At 44.5% G+C, this 14,821-nt stretch overlaps 1 protein-coding gene and 1 pseudogene across 1 annotated transcript in view; one reads left to right on the top strand and one right to left on the bottom strand.

The window, feature by feature from the left end:
* LOC102815817 (protein HIRA-like) overlaps window positions 1-14,821 on the top strand; it is a 121,200-nt gene that overhangs the window by 42,646 nt on the left and 63,733 nt on the right. Inside the window, exons 4-8 of the mRNA XM_006875850.1 lie at window positions 853-943; window positions 2,322-2,416; window positions 8,374-8,469; window positions 10,106-10,266; window positions 10,526-10,693. Of these exons, the coding sequence (XP_006875912.1) occupies window positions 853-943; window positions 2,322-2,416; window positions 8,374-8,469; window positions 10,106-10,266; window positions 10,526-10,693 (611 nt within the window). The remainder of the gene's footprint in view (window positions 1-852; window positions 944-2,321; window positions 2,417-8,373; window positions 8,470-10,105; window positions 10,267-10,525; window positions 10,694-14,821) is intronic.
* LOC102839549 lies at window positions 12,493-13,428 on the bottom strand (annotated as a pseudogene).

Genomic DNA, 14,821 nt, shown 5'->3' on the forward strand with positions numbered 1-14,821 from the left:
TGATGCCGTCAAGTGTGGCGGTGGTAGTGAGGTTGGCCCAGGATCGGACATTGTTTCGTTCTGCTGTGCATGGGGTCGCTATGAGTCTGTTCTGACTCGATGGCACCTGACAACAACAACAATATCCCTGATGGAGGCCTGGTGTGGCACTGTCAGATAAAGCACTGGACTGAAAGGTCAACCATACAAAACTCACCAACCGCTTCTTGGAAACCCTCTACAGGGTTCTGTGAGTTGGAACCAATACGATGGCGTTAAACAACAACAATAAAAAGTAGCCTGATGAGGCCTCGTGATATAATAGGTTAAGCATTGGGCTGCTAACCACAAGGTCAGTGGTTCAAACCCATGCTTCTGTAAAGATTGACACCCTCAGAAACCCTGGGGAACAGTTCCACTCTGTTCTCTAAGGTCAGTGTGAGTGGGAATCAGCTCAGCGACAGTAGATAACAGCTTTGACAGGTGATGGGATGAAGTCGAGTTCTAGTTTTTACTGTGTTTCCCCTCTGAAAGTTCAAACAGGCATTTCAGCCTTTTTGAACACATGCTGTCATTTGGTGAGGAATTCCTACCCATCTATGCATCTCATCTGTAGATAAGCCTTTTGCAATAATGAGTTTTCATTACCGTTGGTCTCTTTCCTTGAAAACACACCTCCACTCAGTACTAACAATTCTCAGATGATATCTTTTTCCCTACTCCAGCCCCCGTTCTGGTGATTTGTCATCACAGTACATACTGGTTAGTGACAGTAGTTGCCTTGACTAGATGAGACAGATTTGATTTGTAGAAAGCAAAACGGTCTTGATTATTGATGTTCATCACCCTATTTTGTTTTTCTTTTTTTCCCAGCATGTGTGAACTGTGTGCGGTGGTCAAACAGTGGAATGTATTTAGCTTCTGGGGGAGATGACAAACTGATTATGGTGTGGAAGCGGGCAACGTAAGCGTCATTTTCCTTTCTTAACCTTTCATTGTTAGAAGCTTCTCTCATGCCTCCCCAAAAGCCCCTTCTCTCCATCCTGGCACTGAAGCCCAGAGTTCCAACTTCATAGGTAACAGGAGACACACCTGGAGATCAGGAGCAGACTGGCCAGCTGGGAGTCAGGAGACCACCAACCCAACTGGGGCCCTGGTCAGCTGACCTCAGGATTTCCATTCCTAACCTGCCTAGGGCTGACATTGGCCACTTTGTTCATTAAACAAAGCTTCACATGGAACCTCCAACAGACAAAATGGTTAAAAGCCAAGTCACTCAAAATACTGTTGGAGGATGATGCACGGAGGAGATTATAATCATAGCAATGAAACGATGAGTGTAAAACCTGTGTTCTTCCATGTAAACTATCACTCAGTTCACAATAAATACTTCAAAAAAAAAAGCCAAGGTGCTCAGATGGAATCAGGAGCTGGAGACTCAGAGCCTACCCACTTTTCCATTCATCTCATTCCCTATCATTCAAACCTGGGGTTCCATCGAGTAGCTCCTTGAAATCCCCTGCTCTGCACCCAGAGTGAGCTAGCCAAGGCCATCCATCACCTGGCAACAGTCTTTTTCTTTAAACCTGGGAAAGAGTCTGCTTCTTGGGCCATCCTGCTGTGGACGTAGACCCACACATTTCTTGGCCAGAGTGGTCCTATGCCATGGCCTAGAGGCAGAGGATTAACGGGCTCTGCACATTGGTGGTCCCAGCACTTCCTCCCCTGGGGGCTTGTTCGCCTGATCTCTCCAGCCATCTCTGCTTGTAGGACTTTTACGAGGTGACTTTAAAAATATTTTGGATTTTGCTACCTTATACCACCAGTATTAAAAAATATGTTTCGTATAAAATGTTGAAAGCTAAAAAATTACCAAAATCCTTCACAAGCCCACCACTCAAAAGAAAGTCACAGTTATGGTTTTGTTATTTTTTTCCTATGCACAGCTGATAGCCATGCTATATGTATTTTCTTTACCGAAATATTGTGTTGTATATGATGTTCTTTGACCTGCTCCTTTCATGTAATTATATAATGTGAACATGTTCCAATGCATTGGATATTCTTTGATCAAGATTTTTTTTTTCCACACCTCCCCTCCCCCCACCTCCCGAGGGAGTTCCTTAACCACAGAAGCATGCCCTGGGTGAGGGGTAGCAGGCTTCTAAAATACCATGAGATTTTGAATGGTTTTGTAGTTTTTCATTCCAAGGACATGCTCTATAGTTCCCCTCATTGGCCCCTGTTGCCCAGCCCTGGTTGGGTTTTGCTTTGTTCTTGCCACGATCAGCCCTGTTGCAGTGAGCATCCAAGAGCCTCTTCCTGACACCTCTATCCCACAGGTATATTGGCCCCAGTACCGTCTTCGGCTCCAGTGGCAAGCTTGCCAATGTGGAGCAGTGGCGCTGTGTCTCCATTCTCCGAAGTCACTCCGGCGGTGAGTGGAGCCTCCTGTTGAGCTGGGAGGGCCCCTGAAAGCTGATGCAGATCAGCAGCACCACCCTCCCTGACCCCGGTGCCTGGGCTGCCCCCACCCCACCTTCCATCACGACCCCCTTGTCCCTTTAGGTCAGTGCAGTCACCATTACCACTGCTGGCCTCCAGCTGTGTTCAGTGCCCTCACTCCTGGCCTCATGGGGTGTGTGTTTATATTTTTAATGTAGAACTCCCCACGTTGTGCTGTTTCTCCTGGTGAACTGACTCAGTACCTTCATCAGTGGATCACTAAGTCCGTAAGCACGCTTTCTTTATTCCACAGAACCCAGCACACAGGTGCTCAATGAGAAGTTTTCCACTTGACCTTGAGTGTGTTTACAGTGTTTTAAATAGACTCGCTGTGGAAAGAGCCACAGTTTACGTATTTGGACTGAAGAGACACATTGATCTCTAGCAGTCCACATCCATGTGCCATATGCTGTTTAGGGTACCAGGGTTAATATGATGTAGACTTGCCTGTGGTCTGGTTTAGTACTGTTGGTAAGATGAGCATTCTGAAACAAGAAGATGGAATCTAGGGTTTGGAGGACTGTATTAAAGATGGAGCTCAAGCAAGGCTGCTTATAGGAGGCAAGTGTGTGAGCCAAGTTAACGGAAAGCATCCTGGGCAGAAGGGAGGGGCAGCACAGAGCAGGCTCAGCTGTGAGGACCAGCTGAATGTGAATGGTGAGGTGATAGCATTTCACTATTGCTGGATCTTTACATACAAAACAGATGAAGCAGGTCACAAATAAGACAGGTCAGTTGTGTAAGGACCAAGCAGGCTTGCGTCCCTGTGAATGACCATGTCCTTTATTGTGGAAGAGACAGGATCACTGGGAGGTGAAGCACAGGAGGACGATCATGACAAATGAGTAAAAAAGGTTGTTGCAGAGCTACAAGGGCCTGAACTAGGCCTGTGGTAACTGAGGTAGAGAGCAGGAAAATACTTGGGACCAACAAGGAGAGGTAGTAGGATGGCATGGAGACACTTAGCCTGGTGTCTGGATAGCTAGTGGCATCCTCTACTGAAACAGTAAGGACGATAGGAAGTCTTGTGGGGGCAGGGATGTGCTGAGTGTGAGGGCGTTGGGGAAGGTCAGAGACTGCTGAAGCTGAATCTGGAGTTTGGGGGGAAGATGAAGCAGGAGAGAGAGTTTCAGAAGGCATCGGCTATAAGCCATCAGTAGTAGATGCTCTGCAAATCCTATGCAGACAGTTTAAAGATAAACAAATCCATCTCTTGGTAAGCATAGACAGATGGCATGTTGTTACAGTTGCTAGCAATAGAGACCAGCTGGACTTCTCTGGAACATGGCACACCTGTCTTGGAGGGTGTTCACACATCGGGTAGAGCCTCGAGTGGAGGCTTTTATAAAGTCCCTCACCTGGGAATTGGGCCAAGCTGTAACCTGTACTTCTCTCCTGTTCCACCATCCCCTGGGTGTTCTTTACCAGGCAGGTGGAGTTGGCTACCTCCAAGTAAGGTACTTGTCCCTCCTATTCCCTGGTCCTTGTAGCAGATGTGGGTGGCACAATGTATGGAGGAAAATCAGTGCAAAACCAAGGCGTTTGGGCCTAGAGAGTAAAGAGGGGAGGGAAGCAGTGAGGTTGGAGTGATGGGCTTGTAGACCTTTGTGAGGGGCTTTTCCTGAGTGCAGTGGGAAGCCTCAATAGGACTTTGAGCAGAGGAATGGTGAGACCTCTGGCAGCTGTGTAGAGACTGTAATGTAGAGGGCCAAGGTCAGCATTGGAAGGCCAGTGAGGAACCTTTGCATTCACTGAGGTGAAGAGACCATGATGGTTGGGACCTGGGTCGTGAGCAGTGGTCAGGATGCAGCTGTGTCTTAAATATGTAGCCAGTTAGATTTCCTGATGAATTGGTTCTGGGATGTGAGATAAACCAAGGAATCCAGGGCAGCTTCAAGGATTGTGGCCTGAACAAGAAAGGAGCTCTTGTCACCACATGGGGGAACAGGACTGAGGGCCATCATTAGGATTTCATTGTATATGTTAAATGTGTTGGGGCTATGAGAATTGTAAATAGACATGCTGTGTAGGCTGTGGGATAGGTGAGTCTTGAATTGAGGAAGAGTGCTGGGTAGGACCAGCATCCACAGACAGAGCCTGGGGCTTGTAGAGATAGGAAACCAGCAAGAAAGGCTGAGAAGAAGGCAGTGGAGAAAGTGTGATGGAGGAGGGAGCAAGCAGTGTGTTGTCCATTGTGCCATGAGGTAAACATGACTAAGGATTGACCTTTGAACTTAACAACATGGAGACCATTTTTTTCTCTAGTCCCATGAATTCTTGCACACCTTGATGAGTGACCCTGACAGTTCAGTCCATGTTGGTATAGTGTGGGGTTCTAGCCTAACTGGAGACCTTTCAAGAAAAATGAGGATTGAACTTCTTATCAAGTATGTATGAAGACCCTGGGGAGTGATCATGATGAGTTATGGGATCTCAGCTAGGTAAAGAGGGAGGTGAAGCTAGGGCCTGGGGCAATAGACAGTGGAAGGATTGCAGGATCAGTGGATCAGCATGTAACGCTACTAAAAGCTTGCTGGAGTTAAGAGTTAGCTGGAAGGATGGCATTGATTGATGGTTGCAGTACGGGGGTAGAGATCGAGACCAGAAAGAAATTGCCGTTACCTGTCATAGAACGATCTCTGGCTATGATCTAGATGAATGGCTGGGGTAGTGGGAGTCAGGGCCGTTAGAGGAAAGAAAGACATTTGAGAAACTAAGAACCCTAAGTGTTAAGAGTCCGAAGAAGCATCATAGTGGAATCACCAAGAATGACAACAGCTGTAATAACAAGAATGACACAGCCAGATATATGTCTTCAGGTAAAGGAGGCTGTCAGAGATGGGTAGACGATTGCATCAAGAAGGAACAGTGTCACAATGTAAAAGTAGTTCTGTAACAAAAATAACTGTAAGTTAATCTTACAGTCCAGGAACAGAGGACCCTAGGACCATCAAAGAAGAAGAGCACGAGTGGGACCCTATCTAGAGAAGCAGTGACATCAGAGATGGAGGCAGAGATGAGGACATGGAGAAATAGAGCAGCTGAGGACTCTAGACTCTTGGAAAGAGAAAGGCTGTGTGCTGGTGGCCAGAAGGCAGGCTTGCAAAATGTGCCCTTTGGTTGTTTAAATGATTATATGTTCCTGAGTTTTTTTGTGTGTACACCTCCCCCAAAAAACAAACAAACAAAAAAAAAACCAGAGGGAATTGAAGCAAATACTGTTGAATTTGCGCGGAGGGGATTGTATTCATTGCATTGAAACAAGTGTAAAACCAATGTTCTCCCATGTAAACTATCATTCAATTCACAATAAAAAATTACATTTTAAAAAAAAAAAGAAGGATTAGTGTGGCTAGTGTCATCTGAAGATGGAAAATTCAAAATTGGAGTTTAACATGGATGAATCATGAAAGCATCATGCTGAGTGAAATGTCAGTCACAAAGGGACAATTATAAGTATGATCTCAGTTATATATCTACAGTAGGCAAGTATACATAGGGACCAAAACTTATGAGTGCTCACTTGGGGTGGGTGGGAGAGAGAAGTAAAGAGGGGACTGACTACTATGGGGGCACTGAGCCTTTGGTGAAGATGTTGGGCAATCTAGAAACATGGCAATGGGCAACATGATGATCGTAATCACTGAATTTCACACATGAAAGATGTTGAAAAGGCAGACAATCTATTACATATATGAGGAGCCTTCCCAGAGACCTTAGAACAAGGTACCTTAAACTTCATGGAATTTTTCCACAGACTTTTTAAAGCCCCCATGTGTATTTTTCACAATTTAAAAAATAATGAAAAGTAAAATCCAGAAGGATTTAAGGAGGAAATGATATAAAATGTCTGGATTTACTGCAGAACTTAGAAGTGATTCCAAAAAGCATCTGAAAAACTAAGGTTGCATTTCCAAACATTCAGAGCTGCAGTGATGAAAGCAAAATTGACAATACAGAAGTAGTTTGCAGTTGTACTGAAGAATGTAGCAGGTTGTGAAGGACACATCACTTACCAGTACTGGAAGGAAAGAATTAACACCTTAGCGGAGTGGTTACGAATTGGGCTGGGAACCGCAAGGTCAGCAGTTCGAAACTACCAGCTGTTCCATGGGAGAAAGATGAGGCTTTCTGCTCCTGTAAAGATTTACAACCTCGGAAACCCTGTACAGGGTTGCTATGAGTCAGAACCGACTCCATGGCACATAACAACAACAGCATAGTACTTGTTAAGCAGACTGTGGGTAAGAGGAAATTAACTTAGGCCCTCACAAAATATAGTACATATCCAAAAAATCTCATGTTCACGAGAGAAAATTTCTAATTCTATTAGGAAAAAACAGAATTGACTATTAACCTCTAGCAGTGAGTCCTGGTATAACACTGTAGGGTAAGCACTGGACTATAACTGCAAGGTCGGCAAGTCAAACCCACCAGCTGCTCTCGGAAACCCTATGAAAGGGTTGCTCAGAATCAGAACTGAGTCACTGACACAACAAAGCAGAGGGAATGTTGGGTTGGTTATGTACCGAAGAGTCAGACTATTAGTGACTCTTTATGAGAGCAGAAACTGTTATCTTTCTTTCTCCCACGGAATGGCTGGTAGTTTCGAACTGCTGACCTTGAAGTTAGTAGCCCAACTCGTAACCACTACATTACCAGAACTCCTTAGAGGGAATGTTAAGTGCCATCGAGTTGATTCTGACCCATAGCGACCCTGTAAAGGGTTTCCAAGGAGCAGCTGGTGAGCTTGAACCACCGACCTTGCAGTTCAAACGATTTTGCAGTCTGACACATTAGCCCACAGAGCCACACCAGGACTCCAGAGGGAATGTTTAGCAGACAGTAAAAAGAAACCACAAAGGGAAAAAACAGACTTGACTACATAAAACTCCATCATGTAGAGAGGTGAGCTGATGAATGTACAGCTTACATCTGTGTTAAAAATTGTTGATGGAAACTTGTGAGAACATCAACTGAAGTCTATCTGACTTGCTCCATCTAGGTCCTGGGACTCAGGTCCTATGATCAAATTGCAATGTTTACATGCCCACCTCTCCTGGACTCTGAGCATCTAGAGGAGGGTCTTGCTTTCTTGGAAAGTTTTGGATTTTGGTTGGTTGGTTGTTGCTTTCTTGTATTTTGTTGGCTCAGCGTTCAATGTTTGTCAGATATACTGCGTAAAAGACCTTCCTATCAATAGAGAATACGAGCTCATTAAAAAAGACCAATTATGACACTTTTTCACTACTAATTCAAATCAGACATTGTAAAAGTACTTAATTAGAGGAAATGAGCCTGAATGGTTTTGTTTGGCTGCTCCTGAGAGCATGTAGTGTCATGGAGGTGAGGCCCAGTTCAGGAGGAGAAGGGCCTAAAAATGACTTTTGGCTCACTCATTTATTCAGCAACTCTTTATTGAGTCCTTATTGTGTGCTGGGCATTCTGCTAAGTGCTTGGCCTACAGTGTCTCACTGAATGCTCAAGAGACTCTTTGAGGAAGGCCCACGTGTGACTGGAGAAGGCGCAAATATGTGTAAAGCCATACACCTAATCCATGTGGGATGCACAGCTCTGAACTTGTGTTCTTAGTTGCTTCATCTATGAAAGGAGTAGGACAGAGTCTATGAGATGCTTTAAAGTTCATGGTCAACTGAAAATGCTAATTAGGGAATATATTTTTAAAAATTGTTTGACAAAACAAAAACCCAACCTCTAGTTATGATAGTCCCAGGCCAGGTATTCTTTGATCTATGGACATCCCCCCCACCCCCAAACCTCAAGACTGCCAGCCTGGCCATCAGACAGAGTGGTGCTGAGGTGTTGACCACTGCCCACCTTCATCCAGTTCTTGAACTGCCGTGTAAGAGACCCTGGTCTTCTTTCCAGATGTGATGGACGTCGCGTGGTCTCCCCATGATGCCTGGCTGGCCTCGTGCAGTGTTGATAACACAGTCGTCATCTGGAATGCTGTAAAGTTCCCAGGTCTGGTGTCTTCCTCCAACCCCTGTAGAGTTTCTCTTCTGCACAAACCTCATTCTTATAGTCCTGCGGCGGTAGCAAGTATGCCCCAGGGGCATGATAGATGTGTGTCTTATCAATAACCAACCTCATTTTATTTCTTTCTTCATCATTTAAATCAGGGGGCTTCTAAAAGTTCCTGGGGAAATTCCATTATCTTAATTCCATTTTCCACAAACTTTTTAAAGCCCCCTCATATTTATTTAAGGTTCAAAAAGAGGTTTTTGTTAGAGAAAAATATTAGGCAAGTGTTAAATCATTGATGATGCAGATCATGAGGGTGGCACATGGACAACTGTGCCCCAAATCAGTGTGTTTGGCTCACAGTTGTACCCCCATGAGCTCTGTCTTCTGAAGACATGCTGTCCTGCTCAGCGCCTGAAATTCAGCTCATTACTTTCTCTCTGAAGCCCCGCAGCAGATTGGGACTGATACTAATCCAGGTTTATCCAATGCGTTAACCAAAAAAAATCACACAAATCAAACCCACTGCAATGAGTTGATTCCAATTCATAGCAATCTTATAGAACAGAAGAGAACTGTTTTGTAGGATTTCTGAGGCTGTCAATCTTTATGTTAGCAGACACCTTCATCTTTGTCCCATAGAGCAGCTGGTGGGTTCAAACCACCAACCTTGTTAATAGTCTGCTTAACACGCTGCACTACCAGGACTTCTTATAAGTCATGTCAAATGTGTGTTTACAGTCACATCAAATGGCATGTTAACACCTAGTAAAATACCTGTCACACACTCTGGATTGGAGGTATGTTTTCTTCATGTCTGGGAACACTTTTGACCTGACTCTGGAGAGGGTAAATATAGAGAATGGTGTGAAGGAAAGCTCTCTGTAGTACTGAGGTTGCCAGTCTGCATGAGGGGCCCTGTTTCACACCTTTGAGCACAAAACTCAGTCCCAGGGGCTGATGTGCCTTCTCCTTTACAGGGGTCTGCCAGGCAGATTTCCAGAAGTGCTACTGTCACTGCCCAAGGGGGGGACCTGTGCTTTAGTCCAGGAGGGGAGGTCATGGCACCTCTGGCCCACATTCAGACACCCTTACTTCGTGCCTCTTGGGAGCATGTGCTGCCTCAACCCACATGTGTTAATTGGAGCCACAAAGACATATATAATGCCTGACTCCTTGACGCTGTCCCTTTCTTCAGGTTGCTTCTGCCTGAATGGTGATCAAATGAGGGGACTCCTCTGCTTTGGAAAGGAACCCTAGTGGCACTGTGGGTTAAGTGTTGGGCTGCTAACCAAATGGTCAGCAGTTTAAACCCACCAGCCACTCCCTGGGGAAAAGCTGAGCCTGTCTGCTTCTGTAAAGATTATAGCCTCAAACTCTGTGTTGCAGTTCTCTGTCATATAAGGTTGCTATGAGTAGGAATTAACTTGATAGCAGTGGATTTGTGTTTTTTTGGTCTACTGGTGGTACAGGGGGCATTTGGCCAGGGCAGACTCCTGTCCCTTTTGGGTCTCTATTCTGTGGCCCATGGATTATATCTCCTTTTTTCTTTTTTTTTGTCCCTGTCCTGTATGGAATCATTGTTTCTCCCTAGATAAAATGCTTTTCCAAATTTCTTTTTCTTTTTTTTCCACAGAAATTCTAGCTACTCTGAGAGGTCATTCTGGTTTAGTAAAAGGGTTGACTTGGGACCCTGTTGGCAAATACATTGCCTCACAAGCTGATGACCGAAGCCTGAAGGTGTGGCGGACACTGGACTGGCAGTTAGAGACCAGTATTACCAAGCCTTTTGATGAGGTAAGCCCAAAGCTCAACAACAGCAGTTGACAGGTGCCTCAGAGGAGACACAAAAGCCGTCCCAGCCCTTTCCTGATCTCAGGCTGTGACCCCACAGAGTCCAGTGACCTTCTGCAGGAGGCACTCTGAACTTGTATTTCTGAGTAAGGCAGAAGCTGGGAGTGCGTGCTGTACTGCCACATGTGTGTGAATCAGGCCAGAGTTCTGGTCACAAAGATTGCCTTGAACCCCCTTTCAAGCCATGGCATGTTTCTTTCAGTGTGGAGGAACGACTCACGTGCTGCGCCTAAGCTGGTCACCTGATGGGCACTACCTGGTGTCCGCTCATGCCATGAACAACTCCGGCCCCACCGCCCAGATCATTGAACGGGAGGGCTGGAAAACCAACATGGATTTCGTGGGGCACCGGAAAGCTGTGACTGTCGTGGTGAGTGTGCCTGGCTGCGAGCAAGTCCTGGCAGGCATCTGGGCACAAAGCTAGCTGGCTGGCAGCACTGCCTCACAGGTCCTGCTGCTACCAACCTGCATGACTCCTAAGAACCTTGGTCTCAGGAAGGGCCTGCTGGGCCACAGCCTACTGAGTCTCATTCACCCATGAGGGTAAGGTCATGGGCTCCAAGGTTCTGGATATGTCAGTCTTAACTTTGTTTTAGATTTTTTATGTTTAAATATTTCAAAATGAATTTTGCAAAATAGAATACATACATTTTTTTTATTGGGAAGTGTTACTTTGGTAAATATCACAAAGTAATTCTTAGATGAGGAGCATGGGGTCTGCACCAGGGGTGTCTGTATAGTGGTTGAGTCCGCCTACTCGCCAGACTCAAGTGTGGTTCTTATATGTGTGCTTGGCTTGTTCCCACAGCTGTCAGTTGTGGTTGAAGAACCCATGCTGCAGACTCCAAAGTGTCTCCGTGTGGAGGGGAAGAGGCATCAGATGTGAACCTCAGTTACTTGTCAGATGCAAGAGAGCATCTTAGCACCCTTTGTGCTTCAGGAGTCTCAAAGAGTGTTCTCAGTGCCCAAGGCAAACTGTCCTTCAATCACAGATAATCTTTGAGAACCAGAATTTTCTCAAAATGGACTGGCAAGCAAAGGCTGGTAAAACTGCAGGGTCATCCAGAGCCTGATCTGTTTTTTTATCAAACAGCAAAGTGTCTTCATCTTTCCACTGTTTATGAGAATAAATTAAAAAGCATTGCTGCTCTAGGGGTCCAGTTCATACACACATGGGTGTATTCCAAACAAAACATGCTGAGACATGTCTCTGTGATCTGTGGGCTGCAGACAAACTCTCTCAGTCATAGATTTGTCCTAGTCTTCATAAAAAAGGCCTACTCAGAATTGTGGTTTCCAAGAGGATCTGGTGGAGCAGTTCAAGTCAAGGCAGAGAGATCAGCTCAGAAGGGTATGGTGACTCTTAAGATTCCTAATGGGTAATCTTGATAAATTTTCTCAAAGTATGCAGGACAATCTCAGGGGCTTATTATGAAAAAGTTTGTTTTTTAATGGAAAACTGCATTGGTGAGAAAAAGACCAGGAAAGTTGTTCTGATAAGTTTTTTTTGTTTCCATCACGACAATGCACTTGCTCATTCTTCAAGAATAGCAAGAATGGTCCTTTGAGAATTTCTTTTGGAAACCTTACTCCATCTACTCTCCAGCCTGGATCCTACCGCCCAGACTTTGTTTTACTTACTCTCAAAAATACACCTTCCTTGTATGTAGGAGAAGGCTTCAAAAAGTTCATGGAAAAATGGAATTTGAAAGATAATGGGATTTTTCCATGATTTTTTTTTTTTTTTTGACAAATGCAGACTGTTATTTTATTATAATAATATATAAAGTAAATAACTTTATATGTTCATAACCACACTATATGACTGATGGTGTTTGTTATTCAGCTCACTGAAGTTAGCATGTTTATGTTAAGAGCACATAAAATTTCACTTTCCTAACATTATTTATAATTTCACCATTTTCATACATCTTCAGTGAGTTGACCAAGTTCAAGATCTTTTTTTATTAAAAGAGCTGGCATAGTTATATTATTAGTAACATGCTTCAAAGGAAGCCGTTTTTTTAATAATGACTAACTGATAGGTAACCAACAGGGTTTTGACCTAATTCCTTTGTCCTTTATAGCAAAAAGAACTTTCTACCCTGGGGACCCAGCCCCACCCTCACAGTTGACAACATCCTCCTTGAAACAACTCTGACAGGCTCTTTAGACAGCCATTTCCATTTTAATAGTTGGATGAGGATTGTATCCTTCAGTCTGAAAGTCTTCAGCTTTGAAATCATCAATTGTCTCAACTTTTTGAAGAACGTTGAGCTTGGGGAAAGGTCTTGGTTCTCGCTGGAGCTGAACTTTCAAGGGCTCAATGTGATTTATGTAAATATGTGCATCTCCCAAAGCCATGTACAAAAATCACCTGGCTTCAGGCCTGTGATGTGTGCAATCATGTAGGTAAGCCAGGCGTAGCTGGCAATGTTGAAAGGCACCCCCAAGCCCATGTGTCCTGACCGCTGGTACAGCTGACAGGACAGCTCACCGTTTACCACATAAAACTGGCAAAGGGCATGGCAGGGAGGCAGCGCCGTCTGTGGAAGGTCTTTGAGGTTTCAGGCAAACATGATGATTCTTTGTCGTCAGGGTTGGTTTTGATTGTGTCAGTATCCTTTTACAGCTGGTCCACTCCTTGACCTGAATAATCTGAATTCATCTCTTTATATTCTGCCCCAAATTGCCTCCACTGAAAGCCATAAACTGGGCCTAAATTTCCTTCTTTGGTGGTGAATCCCAGGCTGTCCAAAAAGTCTCGAGACCCATTGGCATACCAGATGTTCACTCCCTTGGAAGACAGTTCTTTAGCATTGGTGGATCCCTTGATAAACTACAGCAGCTCTTCTAAAACACCTTTCCAGAACGCACACTTATTTGTCAGCAGAGAGGAAACTCATCTCTCAGATTGTAGTGCTCCTGCATGCCAAACACAGACAGGGTGCCGGTGCCCATGCGGTCCTCCTTCCTTCCTGACGCCACAGCGGAGGATGTGCTTGATCTGGCCCAGGTACTGCAACTCGCATGGGGCTGTGACCATGCGGGCTCCTGGGCGGTGGGCAGTGGCTGCAGCGGTGGTTCAGAGCCGGTGGCAGGCATGACAGGGAAGCGAGGGGGTGCAGGCAGCGAGCATACGGGAAGGACACACAGCCTTTCCATGAACTTTTTGAAGCCCTCTTAATGTGTTAACCAGTTTTTATCACTTGCAATTAAAATATTGCTGAAGGGAATTCTAAGCTGACTGCAACAGTGCATTGACAAGAAACTGCAAGAAATTCAAGCTGGATTCAAAAGAGGACATAGCACTAGGGATATCATTGGTGATGTTATATGAATCCTCGTTGAAAACAGAGAACACCAGAAAGATGTTAACTTGTATTTTATTGACTGTGCAAAGGCTTTTGACTGGGTGGATCATGACATGCTATGGATAACATTGCAAAGAATTCCACAGCACTTCGCTGTGCTCATGAGGAACCTGTACATGACCAAAAGGCAGAATAAGAGAACACGGAATGGTTTAAAATCAGGAAAGGCATGTACCAGAGTTATATCCTTTCATTGTATGTATTCAGTCTGTATGCTATAAGGAGCTCTGGTAGTGTAGTGGTTACGAATTGAGTTGTTAATCTCACGGTCATTAGTTTGAAACTACCAGCTGTCCGTGGGAGAAAGATGAGGTTTCTGCTCCTGTAAAGATTTACAGCCTCGGAAACCCTGTACAGGGTCGCTATGAGTTGGAACCGAATCCACGGCACATAACAACAACATGCTGAGCAAATAATTCAAGAAAATGGATTATATGAAGAAGAACCTGGCATCAGGATTAGATGAAGACTTATTAACAATCTGTAATAGGCTGAAAGCAAAGAAGACTTAAAATATTTAATACACTTTGTCTATCTGTCAACAAGCTTTCACATTCCTTTATTAAATAATGTTTTAGGCTAAGCTGTGAGCCACAAATGCATCGCTTTTTTTTTCACTTCTTCATCAGAGGTGAATCTTCGTCCACAAAGGGTTGCGTTTAGGGGATCAAACAGGTGGAAGTCCAGTGGAGCAAGATGAGGACCATAAGGAGGATACCTTAACACCTCAAAACAAAGTTTTTGCAGAGTGTCAAAGTGTGGGGAGTGGTGTGTGAATGTGCATTGTCATACAAGATCGCAGTGCCCTTGGATAGCAGTTCTCTGAGTTTAATCTCAAGTTTAGTCTTCAGCTCTTCAGTGAGCATCTCACTGTAATGAGCACTGTAGATTGTTGAACTTTTTTCCTGACAGTGTTCCAATAGTAGCCCTTGAGAATCTCAGAAAACTCTGAGCATCAATTTTCCAGCTGGTGGCTGACTTTTAAACTTTTTCTTGCTTAGCAATTGAAGATGTTTCCATTCTATACTCTGCTGTTTACTCTCAGACTTGTAGTAATGAATCTGTGTCTCATCACCAGTAATGATATATATATATATATATATGACAAAGAATCATCATGTTTG

The sequence above is a fragment of the Chrysochloris asiatica genome, unplaced genomic scaffold (genome assembly GCF_000296735.1).
Source record: "Chrysochloris asiatica unplaced genomic scaffold, ChrAsi1.0 scaffold00340, whole genome shotgun sequence".
Taxonomy (NCBI): Eukaryota; Metazoa; Chordata; class Mammalia; order Afrosoricida; family Chrysochloridae; genus Chrysochloris; species Chrysochloris asiatica.